This window comes from Podarcis melisellensis (assembly GCF_964234715.1).
Source record: "Podarcis melisellensis genome assembly, chromosome: 7".
In the NCBI taxonomy this organism is placed as follows: Eukaryota; Metazoa; Chordata; class Lepidosauria; order Squamata; family Lacertidae; genus Podarcis; species Podarcis melisellensis.
Window position 1 is genome coordinate 53779416 of NC_138539.1, and position 21006 is coordinate 53800421.

Here is a 21006-nt window from a genome sequence, read left to right on the forward strand (position 1 = left end):
AGGAAGCCAATGGGACTTACTTCTGTATAGGCATTTCAAATCTAACACTGTGTGTGACACCATTTCTGTGTGGTATAGTGGTTAAGAGTGGTAGACTCGTAATCTGGTGAACCAGGTTCGCATCTCTGCTCCTCCACATGCAGCTGCTGGGTGACCTTGGGCTAGTCACACTTCTTTGAAGTCTCTCAGCCCCACTCACCTCACAGAGTGTTTGTTGTTGGGGAGGAAGGGAAAGGAGAATGTTAGCCGCTTTGAGACTCCTTTGGGTAGTGATAAAGCGGGATATCAAATCCAAACTCCTCCTCCTATTCTTCTCCTCATATTGCCGACATTGCCTGTTTCGGATGGGATTGAGATCTTATGCGCCCACCTGCTTGGTCCTCAATTTTTCAGAAAAAGTGAGCAAGGCAGTGATTTCTGATTCTTTGTTTAAGGATCACAGGATTTAACTATGTTGAGAAAGGTAGACCTGTGGAATGAGACCAATTTAAAAGTGAGGTCCTGCTACTGATGCAACAGAGTTTGATTTGATAGTGATACTGAAAAGTTCAGCATCTCATTATAAAATGCAGAGATCTAGACCCTCTAATAGCTTACGAAGCCTAGAACTTACTGCAAGTAATACTGCAAGTATACATTTCTTTTGGTTCAAGATGAAAAACCAGTTATTTTTAGTTTGCTTTCATTGCTGGAACAAGAGGCCACCTTGTGGACTGTTCCTGCTATCACACACCACAGGGTTTTTTGTTTTTTTTCCGAAGGCAAAATGTATGCAGAAAACTTGCTCAGTTATCTCAGCTGAGATTTTTGGGTGCTGCATTTGAATATGAGCTCTGATTTCTTCTGTTTAAAATATGACTACATATTACGGAGCTGTCTTAAGAGCCAGGGTACTTAATTTACATTCACTGTGTTAATTTGCTGCATGCTTTTTTCTCTTATATGTTAATATTTGTTGACTCCCTCAGAAGGTGTCAGGTTTTCCTTTCTTGGAGATTTTTAAGCAGAGGTTGGATGGCCTTCTGTCATTGATGCTTCAGTTGACATTCCTGCATTGCAGGGGGTTGGGCTAGAGGACCTTCAGGTTCCCTTCCAACTCTACAATTCTGCAAGTCTATATTTTGCTAAAGTTGCCTTCTTACTTTTACGGCTTCCTTGATTTGCTCCTTTACTATACTTGTAACCCAGAAATTGTTTGCTGGAAGATATCATCCTTTTGCCTCTCCCTTTCAGCTAACCCCATATCTTCTAGAAACATCCTCTTGTGAAATTATAATTTTCATGCAAGCGGACCGGAGGGGTCATCCTTGCACCTGGCCTTCGGTTTGGCACAATACACACACACACACAATTATATTATCAAAAACGAACCCAATCGGTCCTTCACCAACCGACTAAGCAAACTCGCCCTTCCCTTGCGAATAAATTATTATTTCCACAGGCTGTGCCTCTCGGTGGTGCTTATATCTAAATTTTGGGCAATCTGCTCCACAACCCGGTGTGCCGTGGGCGAGGCTTCCCTTTCTGAGTCTCTCCCATGCTTGAGACCCGCTGCGCCAGCCCCTTGACGTGGCTCTAGCAACAGGTCGGCATATTCCCCGGCTCCTAACCGGAAGGCTCACGACTCCCAAGACCTTACGGCCGGGAAGCACCGACGCGAGTCCTTTATAGGCTGGGCCAGCGGGCTCCTCGCCGCCCGCTTCGCTTCCCTTCTGGCCTTCTCTCCTTCCTGCTTCGCGGCCAATGATTCCGAACCGAGCGGCGCGGACGGGCGCTGATTGGCCTTCGCGCGGTTCCAAAGGGGCGGGCCCCCGAGAGGATTTTAAGATCCGAGCTCTGTGCCTTTTGCTTGCTCTTCCATCGCTGCTGGACTGCAACTGCGAAAGGTGCACGTGGGAACGTGGCGCGGGGTGAGTAGCGGCTCGGTCCCGGCACAGCTGGTTCAAGGGGGAAAGGGAGAAGGGAGGGGAAGGGGGCTGCAGATCCGGGGTGCCGAGTTGGCAAACTTTGCCGGGATCCGCTTTCCCTCCCCACCGCTGCCGCCTCCCGCTTCTCATCGTGGGCAGATGGCGAGGAGGAGCCGCAGGGGATTTGCGCCTGTCGCCTCATCCCTTGGTCCCCTCCTATCCCCGGCGGGCCTCCCTTCGCTCCCCCCGCCACCCTGCAGCGATGGCTGCGGCGCTGATCCTGTCCAGGGGCTGCAGGGCACTTCTCCGCCCTGGGTGCCGCGCGAGGAGGTGGAGACCCGCCCCGATCCGCAGGGTGAGTGGGCTCCATCCAGGCGGTGCTGCTTCCAGCAGGGCGGTGTTGCGGCTGCGGGACGGGACGGGGGGGTTCCTCTTTGGGGAGCGGAATGGGCCTAATTCGGCCTTGGTGGGTCTCCGCCCTGGTTCCCTGGGAGCTGCGTGTCAAAAGGGCGAAGGGCGGGGCCTTTGCTTTCTCAGGGGCTTGAAGGTGTCCTGCAAATGGGGCTGTGATGTGCTCAGGGCCGGCCCACCCATGAGGTGAGGTGAGGTGAGGTGACTGCTTCAGGTGGCAGGATTCACAGGGTAGCAGTAGCTGCTGTATATCTTTATCCGCCCCTCCTTCTATGTGCCTGACTTAGATACTTCCTCACTTCTCCTTCCCTGGCAGGGAGGTGAGGGGTCCTCATGTGGTGGTTGACCTCAGGTGACAAAATGTCTTGGGCCAGCCCTGGTTACATTGCACCTCAAAGGATCTCATCCCCACTGCTGCCTCCTGCTGCTGCTGTGTCTTTATGCTCTTTAAGGCAAATGGCATGTGGGGCCTCCAAACTGCAGGTTTCTGTGGGTTGTGCCACTGAGGAAGGAGAGCAAGTGCCTCTTGAAAGTAACAGGCCAGTGCAGGATGCGCCCTAAAGTGGAATGAACCTGCGCAACAAACTGAACAAGGCAGGCTTCTTAAAACTGTAAGCATCCTAGCTGAACTGTGGGAGAAAGATAAAAGTAGCTTTGTTGAATGCAGGAGCCCATATCTCTTGTCATTGCTGACTACTGTTGTCTGTTTTAGGAATGGGCCTTCCATAACCTCTGCATTTCCATGCTGTAGCAATGGCACTGTGGCAACTTCTTGTACCCTTTCCTTCTTTCTGCCAGTTTCAGTTCCAGTTCCCTTTTGCTTCTTTCTTGTGCAGTGTATCTTCACTGACTGTTTTGCACACATGCACACAACAGCTTTATAGCACGATGCAGTACTATTTGGATTACTGGATTTTTGTGTGACAAAACTGACCTCTGTTCTGGGACTGAAAACAAATTTTTGGGCTGAGTATGTGCTCAAAGGCACGTTCCTTCCCTAATTCTAAGAATGCTGCCCTCTCCAACTTTGTACCTTATTGAAATTGGCAAAACTGAGGCATCTGTGACAAAAAAGAATCCCACAAACTAGAAGACTCTATTTGATCTAAAGAACCTGGTATGCTAATTCAGTGTGTCCTCATGCCCACAAGCCATAAAAACTGTTTTAAATTAATGTTGGTCTAGACTGTAGGTGTGAGTGATATGGCCAAAGAGTTCTGGTTTTTTTCCTCTCTCTCATATTTGTAAATACTTCTGTGCTGAAGGTCTTTAAAAATATTTAAAGGTAGTTATCAAGTAACAATCAATTAAAAATACCTAAAAACAAAAATAACCAGAGAGTTAAAAAATTTAGTTTTGCTGAGCTGTCACACCCTCAGTGAAAAAATAAAAATAAATCACATCAACATCTGCCTTATATTGAATTAGACCAATGATCCATCTATTGTCTGTACTGACTGACAGTTGCTCTCCAGAGTTTCAGACAGCATGTTGAACCTGATACTGTACCACTTACCTCCCTGCTTGTGCAAAAGCTTCTGCAAAAAGTACTTCTTTGGAAAGCCCATTCCAAATCCAGATATCAGAGCAGGAAGCCCCTGGAAGAAGGGCCTAGAAATCTGCCACATTGGGTAGTACATTCAGATATTGCAGCTGAGAGTGGAGTGGAATTGCTTCCCACAGGGAAAGTGATTTGACAGCCTCCCCATGGTGGTGTACTTTGACTCAAATCTGGATGAAGCCCACTAAAGTAAACAGCATGAATATTTGATTCTATATTTACTGCTAAATGACATTCTACCTACAGCACTGCTGTAAAACTGCTGGCTGCAGAAATTGTTCTTGAAATTGTTCTATTAGGACTTGGTGTATGTGGGTGGGAATACTAAGGAATGAAGTAAACAGTAACTGCCATTGTTAAATTGACACTCCAGAGTGGATCAGTTGTGTGATAACAGAAGACCAATTGAAACATTAAACTGTGCGAAAACCTGTTTGCCAAGCATGAGAATTCTTCCAAGGCTGGCACAAAGCAAATTTAAAAGTTCAGGTGCTCAGCCACTTTCCTTTGGTGCTCATTAGTTGTGGCATGTTCCTGAAGATGGCACAAAAATGTGCATGACCACTTTCTTTTATATTTATATTGCAAAATGTTGATTGTGAATGGCAGGGCTGGGTGATATATTGTCCAAAACCTGTTTGAAGTCCATATCATCATATCAGTTTCATAATTTTTGGCGTGGCAATATATCATGAATTGTGTGTGCGCACGCCCTATGCAAGAATCACAATGTGGGGAAAACCATGAATCCAGCCAATGCTTCTCCTAATTCCTGCAGTCCCTGTTAACTCTGCTGGCTCACCTCTCCCCCTGGCTCCTGCAGAACGAGCTAGTTGAGTGCTCATGAACACACCTTGATTTTGAAACTTGCTGTTGAGCCTCTGCTACGAGATCACTCTTGTATGTAAATGGTCCTCTCATGTAAATGGTCCTCTCGACAGTCCCTGCAGATGATTTGCTCACCACAAGTACTGTGGAGTCTGTCAAGCCAAGTGGAACAAGATATACACAGCTCATCTTAAACTGATGCTTGTCATAAGAGTGACCTCCCCTGAAACTGCAGAGTTTTCAGTAGAGAGCTGACACTGCTTTTCTTAGTTTGCTTACTTCCATCATGTGATCAGCAGAATGATTCATGGTGAGCTGCCTCATTTATCAAGTCCTCATGACTTCCCTGAAACTGCAGTGAGGCAGTTTAGAGGCAGACGTTCATGTGTAAAGGCACCCTCTTGTCAGCTAATACTGCAAACTTTTGGGAAGCTCTGGAGTCTAAATATCCTTTCTCCCCTTTCTTCTTTTTTCAATTTGCCTTTTAGATTTTTCAGCCGCACTATTCAGATCAGAAAATGTCATCTGTCCTTGAGCCCCTCTTTGAGTATGTTGATAAACACCAGGACCTGTATGTTGAGGTAAGTGGCCTCTTCTGTGGACATTTTAAATCCAGTCTTGGCTTCCCCAGGCTGCAGAGCCTATACCTTACATCCTGATTTTGCTGCCACCAATAGGAGCATCACTCAGGGGACATCCCACTGGCAGAGGAGAAAACTTTTGCTGCTGTGCTACGGTAGACTCTTGCCTCCAAAAATCCACTGGGGACAAGTTGGGAGATCCTCTAGAAATGGGGGTTGGGGGAGGAATCCATTAAAACCACCACCTACCCCATTCTCCTTCTGCTGGATCAGAAGTTGTCCCTTGACTGAAAGATGCTTATTATTCACAGAAGGCTTAAGTTTGGATTCAAACCTGTATGCATATGTTGAGCTGCAAAATTCCTTCTTAAAATAACAGGCTTGTGAAGCAAGTGTTGCAGAGCAGTTGCTGGCTAGTCTTAGGTGACAGCCGAAAAGTTGATCTGGCTGTCCTAAAAACCACATGCTGAGTGGGAGGACTGTATCCTTGGTGGCTTGGGAAGTTTTCATTTGCAGAGCCACCCATCTCTAAATGCTTCCTGTTCCATAATTTTCTTAAACCACAAAGCTGGTGCAGACATACTATTCCAGTCTCACAGTTAAGAAACCCAAGAGTATCGCCACACCTACCACACCTTAACCATGGTTAAGGTTTCTATCAGCGCATTGATAGTACTAGCCAAGGAATAAAGAATATTAAGCCTGCATTAGCCATAAGACTCATGGGCCACAATGAAACTTCTACAGTTGCTGTTTCCTTTGTGGAGAACAACACATACAGATGATCAGGAGGTTGGAGGAAACTAATATAATTCATGACTTATTTCCATGAAGATTTTCAAAATTCTTTACTACTTAGATTGAGGAGAGTGTACATTTTCTGAATCTGGACAGTATTGGTTCAGACTACAAGTTGTGTGTGTGTGTGTGTGTGCGCGCGCGTGCGCGCGCGCTTTGTGTGGATGAGCATTCATTCATATGATTCCTTAGCAGCAGTCTGAACTGGTATAGCTTAGACACAGGTTTGCTGCCTCATTTAGAGGCCCTTGGATGGTTTGTGAAATGAATGGAAGACTGGGAAATGGTAGCAGCGTTTTGCAGTTGCGTCCACACACGCACATATATTGTGAGTAGCACTATCACTTGGCTGGAGGAACTGAACCTAGTCATGCCTTGGGTGTAGCCTCTGAGCACAATTTAAGTGCTGACTAACAACAAGTTGTTTGTTGACAGAAGCCAGAAGCTACAACAGCTCTTGTAAATGGCCATTTTCATGGGGCCATTTGTCACCATGACAGTCAGCCATACTGAATCGAAAAAGCCTGTGTGTAGTCATAGGAAACATGGGAAGCTGCCTTTATATCGACTCAGGCCCTTGGTCTATCTGGCTAACTGATATTGTCTACACTAACTTGCAGTAGCTTACCAAGATTTCAAACAGGGGTCTTTACCACTTCTATTTGGAGACACTAAGGATTGAGCTTATGATCCTTAGTGTGCAAATCAGGTGGTCTGCTACAGTGCTGTGGCTCTGAAGTGGGCTTTACTCACTCCCACATTGTGCTTTGAACTAGGCAAATGCAAAGAGGAGTCCTGGAGTGTGCCCATAACCAAATGTGATAGATTTCAACTTTACTTTAAAATCAGAAAGTGTGCTAAATGGTAAAAGGGTTGGGAGCTGCTGGGTAAGAATAGAGTGAAAACACTATTTAACACATGACATTGTTCAAAAAAACCTGGCTTTTTCCACTCTGGGTTGCACCCCACCTCCCAAAATTGGCTGGGTGGGGGTGTCTCTGGTTCTCTCCAGTAATGGGGCAACGGGGCATGTGTGTGTGTGTGTGTGTGTTTGCACGCGCGCACACACGCGGTTGGAAAATGGAGAGGAGCATTAGTGTTTCCTCTTCCAAAACACCCACCTTTGCAGCTTGCCTCCTCTAAAATCCTAGCCAAGCAAAATAAAAGCCTCAGGTGTTCTATTATCTTTCTCATCTCCGGTCCTGCTTCTTTCCTGAACTACTTACCTATAGCGGCTGGCCCAATGGGTGGCTATCCAGAGTGTGTCGGCATGGCCGGAAAAGAGGGGAGAAATCAAACGAATGATGGAAGTTGCTGCCAAGGACATTGAGCGGCTGGGTGGCACAACGGAGTTGAAGGATATCGGAAAACAGAAGGTAGGTAGATTTAGCCAAGGTAGTGCTTTCAATTGAATACAGCACCCTGGGTTACGGGTGTTTCCTATGTCCTGTTATTGCCTGTGGACAATTGCTGTACTTGTCTGGCCCGGGGGGGGGGGGGCTTAGAAGCAAATAGCAGCACCCAGCTGCTAGAACTGTGCTACAATTGCTTAGTTTACTGCCTGAAGATCTCCATTTGTGCGCTTGCTTCACATCTTATAAAGATTGCTGCTTTTTCTGTCTTCTTTCTAAGACCTAGCATGGCTTGGCTGCTGATGGGGGACAAATTTCTGGAGGGAGTCTTGGGGGTTGCTGCTTGAACCATGAGCCTTGCTTGCTCTTCAAAGCCTTGTCTTCAAAGCAAGCTGTATCATGCTCAGCCTGTTCTATTTATTTATGTGGGCTGTGGGTGATTTTGTTTTGCTTTTACCTTCAAGGGCAGCCTTGGTCATTGTTTTCTGGTAGCCCTGCCTTTGTCTCAGGCTGTGTATCAGTGCTTGAAAATCATTGCCATGTAATAAGAATAACTCTAGTTTTGCATTGGAGCCACTTGGATAAGTAACATTTTTTTCAGTCCAGTGGCTGTTTTGAGAGGACCACATCAAGGGAGGGAAGAGTTGTCTTCCCTGCCTGCTGCAACCCTGATAATGATCACACTTCCCTTCTGATGTTATCTCTATTTTTTAAATACCCATATTAAATGCAAAGATGTGTTAGAGCCACAAGCTTGATGTGATATTTAAGTCTCCAAACTTAGTTTTGCCAACAGCAGCCTGTTCTTTTTCTGCTTAGGAAAACTTGCAGCTCCCTGTTCTGTCACTTGTCTCTACAGCAAAAGGAGTTTGCTGTAGACCAGATGTAGGGAACCTTTAGCTCTGCAGATGTTGCTGAATATCCCATCGTCCCCAGCCATTGCCCATGCTTGCCAGGGACTGATAGTTTAGCAACAATGTACAAATTTAATAAATAATAACATATCAAATATCATCTGATGGGTGAAAGGGTCCCCACTCCTGCTGTAGAATGTCACCATGACATTCAATGTCATGTGAATCAAGTCAAACAAGCCCTAGCAGGAAAGCTGGAAAAGGAAACCACCATATTTCATGACTCATTTGGTTTTAATATGTAGAAATTAGATTCTGCTCTCTGTGTAACTCCCAGATGAGCTATGATTAACTATGTTATAGGAACTTGTTTAATGTATTGAACAGTTCCTTTTGAATTTGCATTCTTTCCTCCCTGCTTGCACAATGTAGCAGTGCATTCCTTGCAGAAACTTAAAATTATTAATAAATATTTCCTGCGAACTTAAACAGTGCACTCAATAGTATTCATTTCAGAGTGGTGCATATTTTCTGATTGCAGACCACCACATGAGCTGCATTTTCCGCTGCATTATAGAAGAGAAGGCACTTCTTAAAACCCTAATGTACCTTGTTTTTCAGAAGCGTAATGCAATGTTATCACATGAAAATGCATTGGCTGGGTGTTTTTACACTGCGTACTTGCATCCTTGATATCTTAAGAAAATATGAAAGCTGCCACAGGAGTTTAGGCAGCCAAGGGGAGCAGCAGCAGCAGCAGCAGCGGGAAATGCAGGGAAGGGGAAACAGGTCAGGGCTGCTAAGGAAAAGCAGATCATATATGGCCCACAATACCTTAAAAGCAGGGGTGGGGAACCTGTGGTCCTCTGAATGCTGTTGAACTACAACTCCCATCAGCCCCAGGCAGTGTGGGCATGAATGGTGGGGGTTATAGTCCAGCTGCATCTTCATGACCACATGTTCCTCCCTCCCTCTTTGGAAACCTGCAATAATAATACAGAAATGTGTTTTTGAGAGCATTGGCTTATACATCTTGCAATGGAATTCATGGTACCTCAAATAATAATAATACCGTATTTTTTGCTCTATAAGACTCACTTTTTCCCTCCTAAAAAGTAAGGGGAAATGTGTGTGCGTCTTATGGAGTGAATGCAGACTGCGCAGCTATCCCTGAAGCCAGAACAGCAAGAGGGATCACTGTTTTCGCTGCGCAGCTATCCCTCTTGTTGTTCTGGGTTCTGAGATTCAGAATATTTTTTTTTCTTGTTTTCCTCCTCCAAAAACTAGGTGCGTCTTATGGTCTGGTGCGTCTTATAGAACAAAAAATACGGTAATAATAATAAAGGCCCTTAGATGCATTTTGCCATTTACAGTTTGCATCTCTAATTCTAGCTGCCTGACGGTTCAGAGATTCCTCTGCCTCCAATCATTCTGGGCAAACTTGGCTCAGATCCTCACAAGAAGACAGTTTGCATCTATGGACACCTGGATGTACAACCTGCAGCACTAGACGATGGCTGGGACAGCGAACCTTTCACCTTGGTGGAAAGAGACGGTAAGGCATGCAGACACCTGGCTTGCCTCTCTATGAATTTTTACCTGCGAAGATAAAATGCCTGTCAAGCTAGACATTACTCTTTAAAAAAAAGTAGCAGGAATTCCAACCACACAGTTAAATGCAGATAATGGTGAAAAATACAATAATGGTGCAATGGACCTGCTCTCCACCCACCCACTCATCCAAAGAAAAACCCCAGTAAAGACTGAGAATGCTCAGTAGCCAGGAAATATTTTATTTTGTTCGTTTTAGTAATAAGTAGGCTTGTGGTTGTTGATTCAAAGGCTAATGACTAAGCTAATTCTAGCCTTCACAAACTGACACTATGGTAACAATAGCTTCCTTTCAGCTCTCCATCCAAGATTCCTTTAGTGACCATTTCCTTGTATGGGACATTTCCCTGGTGGTACAAATGTGTCACTTGGTCTGGCCCAATTCTTATTTTGGGGTTCCCTTATTGATTTGTGGCAGCTGTTGCCATTGCACAGAGCCACAGAGATAACATTTTGCCCCAGAGAATGATGATGCAGCTTGAAGTGGTTTCCCAATGATGAAAATGCATGATTAGGACTATCACTATTCACATTTTTTGGTGTAGGGTCAAATAAACTTAGGTTGTTCACAGAGCTCTTTATTGAATAAGGAACTGGGAACCTGAAACTTCAGAATCATAAAAAAATGTATAAGACTATGATAACTAAGGACTCCAGATATTTTCCAACTACTGAGGGTTTAGATCTTGCCCTCAGTAGTACCAATTTGCTACTAATTTTGGTCCTGGCTCATGTACTAGAAATAATTTTCTGCTCCAATCTGCTTTTGTTTTGCTGAAGTTTATTATTATTCTTAATAATAAATAATTTTATTACTTTATAATGGTATGCTGTTTTGGAAGGAACTGCATGGCCTGTGAATGGTTTTAATTAAGAGTATTGTCACTCCTTCTGCCTAGGAAAGCTGTATGGCCGAGGGTCGACAGATGATAAAGGCCCAGTGCTTGCCTGGCTGAATGCCCTGGAGGCTTATCAACAAACTAAACAGGTATGGTTTGAATTCTCTTTCAGCTTGCTTCACTAGTAAAAGATTAAATTCTTGACCTTCACTGTTTTAAACTACTGCAGTTATCAGTAAAGATAATGATTAAACCTGCTGGATACAGAATTAGTCCAAGAGCCATGGTTTGTTATCTGCTGAATGGCAAGTTTTTTGACTCTCTGGAAGTATTTGCTTGGTTTTCCCCCAGGTTGTTCTGCTCTACAAGGCTGCAACAAGGCAACAGTAGGCCGGCTATGTTTTAGTTTGCTCCTTTTACCCCTTTCTTAGTATTCATCATTGTCATTACCTATCTAGTTCTGAAAATTTCCTAGGCACTATACAAAGATGAAAAAATGAGAGTGACCTTGTCCTCAGGTTTACAAGTATTGGAAGGGAAGATGGAAATCAATCAGACATGAATACCCAAGACTTTTAGTTGCATCATGGCTGAGTGGACCGGCCATGGAGGAGGAGCCAAACAACAATTGGTCTCAGTGAAGATGGTGGAAGGGGTTGTGCTGCCTCTCCTCCCTGCTCAGCTGCAGCCAGGTGGAATGACTGCAATTGCCACATAGCACTAGATCCCTGAAGTTCAGCACCAGTTGAGTCAGGAGCTGCTCTGGTCCCAAGCCTGAGTTCCTGCTCAATGTTCTGTTCTATAGAATTGTAGGGTTGGAAGGGGTCCAACCCACTGTAATGGAGCAATCTTTTGCCCAATGTGGGGCTCAAACCCACAACCCTGAGATGAAGAGTCTCATGCTCTACCAACTGAGCTACCCTAACATTTGCCAACCTGCTGCCCTCCGGATGGGTTTGGAGTGCTACTGCCATCAGCCCCAGCCAGCCACCAAGTTGGTGAATGCTATTGTACTGGATAAGTGAGAAGAGCGAGTTAGGGTTGGCAGCGAGGAGTGACTCCCACAGCACATGTCCCCTGAAACACACAAGCACTGCCCATTCTGTTAGTTGTTTAAGGCTGGAGGAAGGTGAGGCTGTTGTAGTCCTGAGTAATTTGCCACTAGGGGCATTTGCTATTCATAACAGAAGAGCGGTAACTTACGGGCTGATATGCTCAAGGACTGGTACAGACATTATGTCCTCTAATCCAGGGGTGGGGGAAACCTGTTTCAGCCAGAGGAATGTGTAACCTTCTGGGCACATGCTGCCATGTGGAGCAGAGATAAAAGTGAGTGAAGCAACTGATTTTATCTTTATACAATAGCCTAATTTCTACACCCCCCCCACCCCTCTGTATCCTCCATCAGGCAAGCAAGCAGCATTATCAGAATTCAAGGACACATTCTAGGCAGGCAAAAACTCTCAAGGCCAGTGAGGGGGGTGGCTAGTGAAGAGATATGGCCTAAAGCAGGGGTAGGCAAACTATGGACTCTGGGCCGGATCAGGCCCACCTGGGTCATAATCCGGCCCATGCCGCGAAGCCAGAACCCGCCGTGAAGCCAAGACTCCCAGCGATGGCAACAGGAGGAAGAAGCCGAGCGGTGGCAGCTGTGCCAATCAAATGCCGCACCTGGTTTACCTCAGTGCAGCGCGGGGACGTCTCTGCCAATCAAACGCTGCACCTGGTTTACCTCAGAGGCGTTTGATTGGCAGAGACGTCCCCACGCCGCGCTGAGGTAAATCAGGTGCGGTGTTTGATTGGCAGAGCTGCCACTGCTCGGCCTCTTCCTCCTGCTGCCACCGCCGCCCTGGTGCTCCTGTGGGCCAGAGAGCGGGGCAAATGAGCTCGCTCTGCCCACCTGCTTCACAAGAAGCAGTGGTGGTGGCAGCAGCAGCGGCAGCCCCTGGGAAGGTAAGCGCAGCGTCTTCTTTCTCTAGATGGGGAGGAAGCTTGTTTTGCACACTGCCGCCAGCCCTTAGGCGAATGAGGCAGGCGGCAAACTGAGAAGGTGGCTGGGGCTGGGGTGGGGAGGAGGACTACTTGCCCCCCTCGCAGTGTGCATAGGAATTTGTTGTTTTAGAGTCCGGCCCTCCACAAGGTCTGTGGGCTGGCCCCCTGCGGAAAAAGTTTGCTGACCCTGGCCCTAAAGTGTATCCAGAGGACCAGATACAGAGGCACAGAGGGCTGCATCTGGCAAAGGTTCTCCACTCCTATTCTAATCCACAGGTTTGGAACCACCCAAATCAGTCAAGGGCTGCTTTGATGTGGGCTAATATAAGACAGCCACATCAGTGTTGCAAACAAAATGTTGCAAACAAAACTTTTGTCTTGATGGAAATAGTAATGTGCACCACCCCCCCAATCTGGATCAGAACCATAGCAGAGGGGCTAAAGGGTTCAAGTCCTCCTTATCACCCATCCTGTACCAAACCTGCCAGCTACTCTTAATAAGTTCACAGAGTTTCCAAGGGGTGGTGTCTGGGCCCTACATGATTTGCATTCCTCATTTCCAGTTGCTAAACAATAGCAACAACCTTCACCTCGCACCTCCCGAATTATGCTGCTACAAGTTTGGAGGGAGGGGAAACCAGGAATGGAGTTTTGTGTGAAGGGCCTGTAAGCTCAATTCTGGTACTGAAAACAGATTCCTGGACTCTGATGTACTTGAGGATGACCTGTCTTATCTGCCCTTCTTTCTGAGCCACTATTTTGCACTTTGCTCCAGCTGCTGGATCTTGGGGTACTAGAAGAAAATAAATGGAAATACCTCAAGTTTGTGGAATGCTCTTCCCCAGGAGGCTTGCCTGGTGAAAAGTTTTCTCTTCAACCAGGTGTTTGACTGATTAAAACCTGCTGCAAGCTTAAATTGTGAAAAACACTGTGCACACCCTCTTCAGTTCATTCTGTTCCATTTTCTCCATACAGGAAATTCCGGTTAATGTCAAGTTCTGCCTAGAAGGTATGGAGGAGTCTGGCTCTGAAGGCCTTGATGATTTGATTTTTGCACAGAAAGATGCCTTCTTCAAAGGTGTAGACTATGTTTGCATCTCTGACAACTACTGGCTGGGCAAGAAGAAGCCCTGTATCACCTATGGCCTGAGGGGCATCTGCTATTACTTCATAGAGGTAAAGATTAAAAGAATAAATATTCCTATTAAAGAAGACAAGTATACTTTATGAGTTGTATTCAACTTAGTTTTACTCAGAACAGACCAGTTGAAATTCCAGGACCTAACTTAATTATGCTCATTAATTTCAACAGATCTACTCGTGAGAAAAACATACTTGGACTAAGATACTAATTTTAATTGTTGAAGAGTCGACATCTGTGTGGTTGACTTGTTTGAACAGAAGTATGCAGAACACCAAATCTTGCGTAGTTTTAGAAAATGCGATAGCACTTGGCTTATGAATATTATTTATATACAATTATAAGTGTGCATCTGTAATACAGTAATAATGGCATTCTAGTGTCTCAAACATTATACGTGGAATTCAATGTCACACTTTGACAAACATAGCATCTGTACAAGCATTTCAGCTTGTCAGATGGAATGATCCCCTGTCTCCTCCCCCACGTACTGTTCTTGGGGTTCTCCTGATGCTCTCCCCCCGCCCCGCCACTTTCCATGGGAAACCAGGTAGATCCTTGCAAAAACTACTTGTTGGACAAAAACGTGGACCTGGTAACCATCACTGTAGGTCCAACTTTGAAAGGCATGCCAGCCACCTACCATTAATGTACCTTAAGAGCAGATAAACTGGATAAGAGGACAAATGTATTTATATTTGTTCTAAATTTGTTTTCTGTTGCATGCAAAAAGAGAAATGAAAAAGAAAATCCTTGAGCAGAAATGTGGCTCATTCTTGTCATAGCAAAAGTGCTTTTAGCAGCTTGGTTCCTTCGGATGATTCTTTCAGCTTTGCATAAATATAGAACCAACAGTGCAATATTTTAGTCGATTTCAATTTTAAGCATAAGCAGAATACTTAAAATGAGTAATTTTTTAAAAAAAAGATTATCTGAAACAAAAGTTCCAAACAACTCTTACCTGGACCCAATGGTATAATAAGCTGGTGGCTACCAGGTAATTCTGAAAGATGGAAATAATGACGTTCATGTGATTGTTAATGGATTGTGTTTGAGGTGTGCTTATTTCTGACATACAGGTGGAATGCAGTGACAAAGACCTTCACTCTGGAGTTTATGGTGGCTCAGTGCATGAGGCTATGACGGACCTCATTGCTTTGATGGGTAAGTAGCTCATACCTCCTAGTTCTGCTCTTAGAAATGGGAATCTTCTAGCAACTGCAGAAGAAATAGCAATGTGCTTGCAGTTCAAAGGCCTTCTCACTGGGGATAAAATAAAAGCAACACCCCCACCCCTGCCAAGTTAGGGTTTATGATAATAGCAAGGTTAACAATTGATGGACTAGCCAGAGTGTTAATGAGGGCAAAGATCCGTTTGTGGGGCAAAGGTATACGTAAATAATCTGAGTGTAAAAGTTATCTACAAGGCACAATCACAAGTTTCTTCTCACCTTTTTGAATACTGTTTTAGTTTATGCTGAAGCATGCAGTTGAGTGTGGACTCTGGTTGCTACTCAAATCTTGCACAAGGCAGACAGAATTTAATAAGAAATCTGGTTTGTATGTGTTAAAATGGTTAGGTGGGTGGACAGATTACCTAATTTATATTGTAAACCACCCTGTGATCTTTAGCTGAAGGGCGGTATAGAAGTAATAGTAGTAGTAGTAGTAGTAGTTGTTGTTATGGCTTGCCAAGACTTTCCCTCCTCCTGTAGGTTCCTGCACTGGGAAAGATGAATCCACATTGCAGTTATCATATTTATGCTCTAATTCAAGCTTAAAGGTGAATTAGAACTTTTAAAAATGAGGTTCCTTAAAATAAAGGGAAATATTTGAGGCCTTTCATTGTTTTATGCAAAATGAATGACTGCTTCAGTCTCTGAATTTATCAGCCAAGTGAGTCAGCAGAAATGTCCTAAAAATCGGAGGTGGGAGCACAGCGGAGTGCTCAGATGACTATCGCCACGGTGTTCAGTCTGGGCTTGACCAAAACAACCACTCTGTGAATTGGCTGTAAGGAAGATAGCTTAGCTGGCGGTGCTGAAAGCCAACGAAAATATCAGCACTGAAGACTTCTCAGTTTATTTATTTGATTTAAAGTTGCTGATGATGTTAAAACCACTTGGAAAACAGGATGCTGGCTGTGCTCCCTCTGTCACAGGGATTGAGGAATTTGTGGCTCTCTGGAAGGTGTTGGGACTTCAGCTTCCGTCAGCCTGAGCCAGCATGGCCGACAGTCAGAGATGATGGGATTTGTAGTCCATCAATATCTGGATGGATCATGTTTCCCATCTTAGTCCTATCAGCCCTCGGTGATCAGGTGCCTATAGTACTTTCCATGTACTCTCTAGGCTGCTATTTCAGTTCAATTTATAGCTATGTGACATGGAAGCAAGAGGTTTATGAATATCCACAAGCAATATTTGAAGATTTTGGATTTCTCTGGCTGCCTTTGGTATTTTATGTCTTCTTTGTTGCAGGCTGCGTGGTGGATAAGAAAGGGAAGATTCTCATCCCTGGCATAAATGATGCAGTGGCTCCTCTCACTGATGAAGAGTGTAAACTTTATGACCAAATTGACTTTGATATGGAGGAATATGCAAAAGATGTAGGAGCCACACGACTGCTGCATACAACAAAGGTGTGATGGGTCTCTTCATCTTTGGGATCCATTTCCTCTAGCAATGAAGAGTCAGTGTTGTTACATATTTTCCCCCATAACACTTCCCTGCCCCAGCAATGTAAGATTTTAAGGATGGCCTGAAGACAACCATCCATGCTATAGTGACCTCCTAACTGGACTACTGCAACCTTTTCTGTGGTGCCTTCTCCCCATCTGTCAACTCACTCCCTCTGGGAGGAATTTGTCCCCTTCATTGAAGGTCTTTAAAATTGTGGTGGGGAAACTTTTCGCCTGGTGGGCCAGATCACCATCTGTGCCCACTCCCTCAGGCCAACTCTACAATTCTATAATTCTATATATGCCATTTAGTGGACAGTAGTTGCCATGTAAAAAATAGAAGGTACATAATGACTATCATTTTAGATTAGCATAGAAAGGTGGAAGAGTGTGTAAGCTTCCAAACGCAATGGTTTACACATTCTTCTTCTATTCAAATTGGCCCAGTAAGTTGATAGTTTTTTTCGACTTAATTCTGGCTCTAGACTGAATACTCACAACTGCTTCCATAATCCTATCATCTCTCTTCTTCAATTCCCTTTCTAGAAAGATATATTAATGCACAGGTGGCGATACCCATCCTTGTCTCTGCATGGAATAGAAGGCGCTTTCTCTGGATCGGGAGCTAAAACTGTGATTCCGCGGAAAGTGATTGGCAAATTTTCAATCAGACTGGTGCCAGACATGACTCCAGAAGTTGTGACTGAGCAGGTATTTTGTGTGTGTGTGTGTGTGTGTGTGTGTGTGTGTGTGTGTGATATAATCCAGGTCTAAGGCCAGCCTGAGATGAATCTCACTATGGGTGGTACTCATCCAGGTTTAACTCAAGAGTAGACCCATTGAAATTAATGCACATAGTCAGTTAGGCCCATAAATTTCTGTAGGACTTCTCTTGAGTAAAATTAGTCGTCTTAAATAGAAGACGATGGGATGGAAAGCAGAAAGAACCGGATGAAATTCAAAGACTATTTAGCTAAATATGTTAAGATAACTTAATTGGAAAAATTTGCAAATATCAGATAGGCTTAGGATTTAAATATGTAATGTTAGAGAATAACATGTTTAAAGTTAAAAGGAAAAGAAAGAAAGATGTTAAGTGATTAAGTTAATTTTATGAGAAAATTGGTTTTGGAAAACTTTTACAATGATATACACTGAAATTCAGCCAGGGGGATTTGAGGAAGTCACTTAACCATGTTACTATGATTGGATTAAGTACAATTAAGATGTATGTATGTTTGTTTGTTTGAAAATTTTGGAAAACCAATAAAAGAAATTTGGGGAAAAAAGGAAAGCAAAAAGAACAGGTTGCATCCAGTGAAGTTCTACTTTGAGTTGATCCCTTGAAATGAATGGATGACAGCTAGTCATGCCCACTTATTTCAAGGGGTCTTCTCTGAATATAATTAACATTTGATGCATCTCTGCTGTGGGGAGGGGGAGGGAAGCAGAAACATGTACCTCTGTATAGGACAAAAAGTAAACATGGGTCCCCTGAGTTTAGTGTCCCTCCTCGCTTTATACTCAATCTTATATTTGTCCATCTTCTCCAGGACTGTCTGTTCTGACTGGCAGTAATGGACCTTCATGCTAAAAAGGCCCTCATTTTCACAGAGCTCCAGTATTTATAAAGCTGCAGCTCTCAAACATCTTGGTAGTAATGGTGTTGAAATTAATTGTTCTGTTTATTCCTTGATATGGAAAATATTAATTATGCACATTAGACAAACAGTTATTAATTGGAGCACTATTCTAGCAGCAAGAGCAGCTGTTAAATTTATAATTGGACAGATGCATAGGCCCTTTTCTGTGACAGAGAAAGGCACTCCCTCATGGGTTAAGTGGTTTTTGTAGGTTTGGAGTTTTTTACTTAAAAAATCTTCCTTCACATCCATCAGCCCCATCCACAAATTTATTCAGGTGAATCACTTGTTTTCTGTGTAGCTAGGCATATTGTGGATTTTATGCTAGGATAGTGTGAGACAGATGCATAATTGGGATATAAAATATTTGTGCCTACGCAATTCCTGTTTTGTCCCTGCTCTGAAAGTGGGCTAACTGCATAAAGGTGATGCTTAGCATTTCAGATGTAGTTTCAAAACTTGCTTTCCTGACTGCAGGTGAATTCATGCATAAAGAACTGAGCACCAATGCAATTGCTCCACTCTTCTTAGAAGTCTTAAAGTTTATTCTTTTTTATTAAAGGTCAAAGATTACTTGTCCAAAAAGTTTGCTGAACTGCACAGCCCCAACAAATTCAAAGTGTATTTGGGCCATGGTGGAAAGCCTTGGGTTTCAGATTTCAACCATCCCCACTACATGGCTGGAAGAAGAGCTATGAAAACAGGTGAGATATTGAAATCTTAATCAAAATGGCTCCAATAAGAAAGAGACCTATCCCATTGGAATGTAGCAGAGAGATTAAAATGGGTTTCTTGTGTTATGAAAAGCAACCTTTTATCAGTTTTGTAATGCCCTGCTTAGCTGTAATGCTGTTGTGATTAATTATTGCTTTTTCCCAGGGGCAAGCATTATTCTCTTGGTGCTTGTACACATTCATAGAAAAGCACTTGAGGGATATTAATCAGAAGAGAGAGAATTTGACTGATGGGTGATTTGTTAAGCTGGGATCCCATCATTCATGCTAGCTTGTAAGTGATGCAACCTGCAGTCCAACAACATCTGAATGGCATTTTGTTGACTGCCCGTTTGTTAAGTTTTCACTTAAAGATGAAAAATTGTCAGTGTTGTGCACTGTGTTTTCTCTCCCCTGCTAGTCTTTGGCGTAGAGCCAGATTTGACCAGAGAAGGAGGAAGCATTCCTGTCACCCTGACCTTCCAAGAAGCAACAGGCAAGAATGTAATGCTGCTTCCTGTTGGCTCTGCAGACGATGGAGCCCATTCTCAGAATGAGAAACTCAACAGGTAAGGCATATTGTGCATAAGAGAGGCAGCTACTTACGTTTCTATAGGTGCACCTGTCTAGACCTAAGAGAGGTAACTCAGGACAGTAAGTACCTGTGGTCCTCTAGGTTGACACAAATACATACTGTATTTCTGTGCCCTGCATTTTTTGCAGTGGTGTTGGTGAATTTTCATTGCATCCATTAATCCTAGATTTCTTCTTCCTAGGTACAACTATATTCAAGGTGTCAAGCTCTTGGGTGCATACCTTCATGAAGTTTCCCAGCTGAAGGACTGAATCTATATTTCCTTCAACCAAAGTTGCTTTGGGACCTGAAAGTTACTTCCTTGCAACTTTTTAAAAAGTGCACTATTTTCGTCTCCTCTTCTCCTGCCAGACTAATTCACACTGAGATGCCTGGTGAAATATTTTTGACTCCATATCGAGCACTTTATAGTGGCAGATCAACAAACGACAAAAATAGTGTGCTCAGTTTTAAGTACAACCACAGGACTATAAGGCCCTAACCTACTTATGTACTGTTTCAAACGGAAGATAAAGGGTGGGGGAGAAAGGAAGTCTATTATTTTTCCGTAATCTGATGTGTCAAAGTAGCAACAAATGACCAGTAATGCTTCACCCAACCTCTCTCACTTCTACATCCTCCTATAATCATCATTTTCTCTTTAAATTTATCACATTAAATTTTACCAAACCAGAATTTGAGGGCAGCTCCCAGATTTTTTTTACAAGGCAAAACCCCTTGTGTTTTCTGTTTTGAAAACTTTTCATGATGACTTTATTTCTTTTTCTAATGATCTGGCAAATGAGTTGTCTATCCCCTCCCCACTGTGATACTCCTGGCTGTGAGGCTGTGTCTCGTCAGACACCTGTGCCTGTTAGGAATCTCTGCAGTCCTTGAAGACATCATATATTCTGAGCTATTAATAACAACGAACTGGTAGTTTTTCTAAAGCATTATTTGTACTCCATGTGGAAAGCTGCTAAATAAAAAAATAGCTCTGGCACTACTAATTCTGTGGTAGCCTTGTTAAAAGGGAGAAAGCTTTAGGTGATCAGTGCATCAGAAAGGCAAGACTGCACATCTTCATGGGTGTGTGCATATATTTGTGATGAGAGAGGAGTTTCGTGTGAATGTCATAAGCCATGGTTTATCATGATTGGAACAGGCTACAATGAACTTTTTGACCATGCACTCCTTCCTTTTCCAACTTGGATCTGAGACAGAGATTAGCTGCTTTTTCTTTTCGATGAACTGCAGCTTAGTATTATGCCAAAACAATAAACTGTAGTTCACTTTAACAGTAATCTGTAGAAACATGCTAGCTTCACGGCCCATGGTTTAAAGCTGGCTTGTTTCAGCTGTTTGAAGGTAATGTGGGATACAGCCCACTGGTGTAGTAGGTAAGGAAGCAAAAATAAGTACATTCTTACATAAAAAGATCCTTTTGTCAAAATGCTAAGTGAATATTTGTTTCTTGAAGACTGTGGAAGGTAAGAGAACAAGGTACAAAGTTTGGCGAAT

At 43.8% G+C, this 21006-nt stretch overlaps 1 protein-coding gene across 2 annotated transcripts; it reads left to right on the top strand.

Moving 5' to 3' along the window:
• Positions 1–1770: 1770 nt before the first annotated feature.
• CNDP2 (carnosine dipeptidase 2) lies at positions 1771–20181 on the top strand. Of its 2 annotated transcripts, none has more exons than XM_081919464.1 (12): positions 1771–1910; positions 5196–5288; positions 7319–7462; positions 9685–9847; positions 10803–10891; positions 13710–13910; positions 14955–15039; positions 16356–16516; positions 17102–17266; positions 18761–18902; positions 19333–19480; positions 19688–20181. In XM_081919464.1, exons 2-12 carry the CDS (start codon positions 5226–5228, stop codon positions 19755–19757), a joined length of 1431 nt encoding a protein of 476 aa, XP_081775590.1. In that variant the 5' UTR covers positions 1771–1910; positions 5196–5225; the 3' UTR covers positions 19758–20181. The 2 variants fall into 2 exon arrangements, with proteins under 2 accessions (XP_081775590.1, XP_081775589.1); XM_081919463.1 differs by lacking the exon at positions 1771–1910 and adding an exon at positions 2144–2262.
• Positions 20182–21006: the final 825 nt, after the last annotated feature.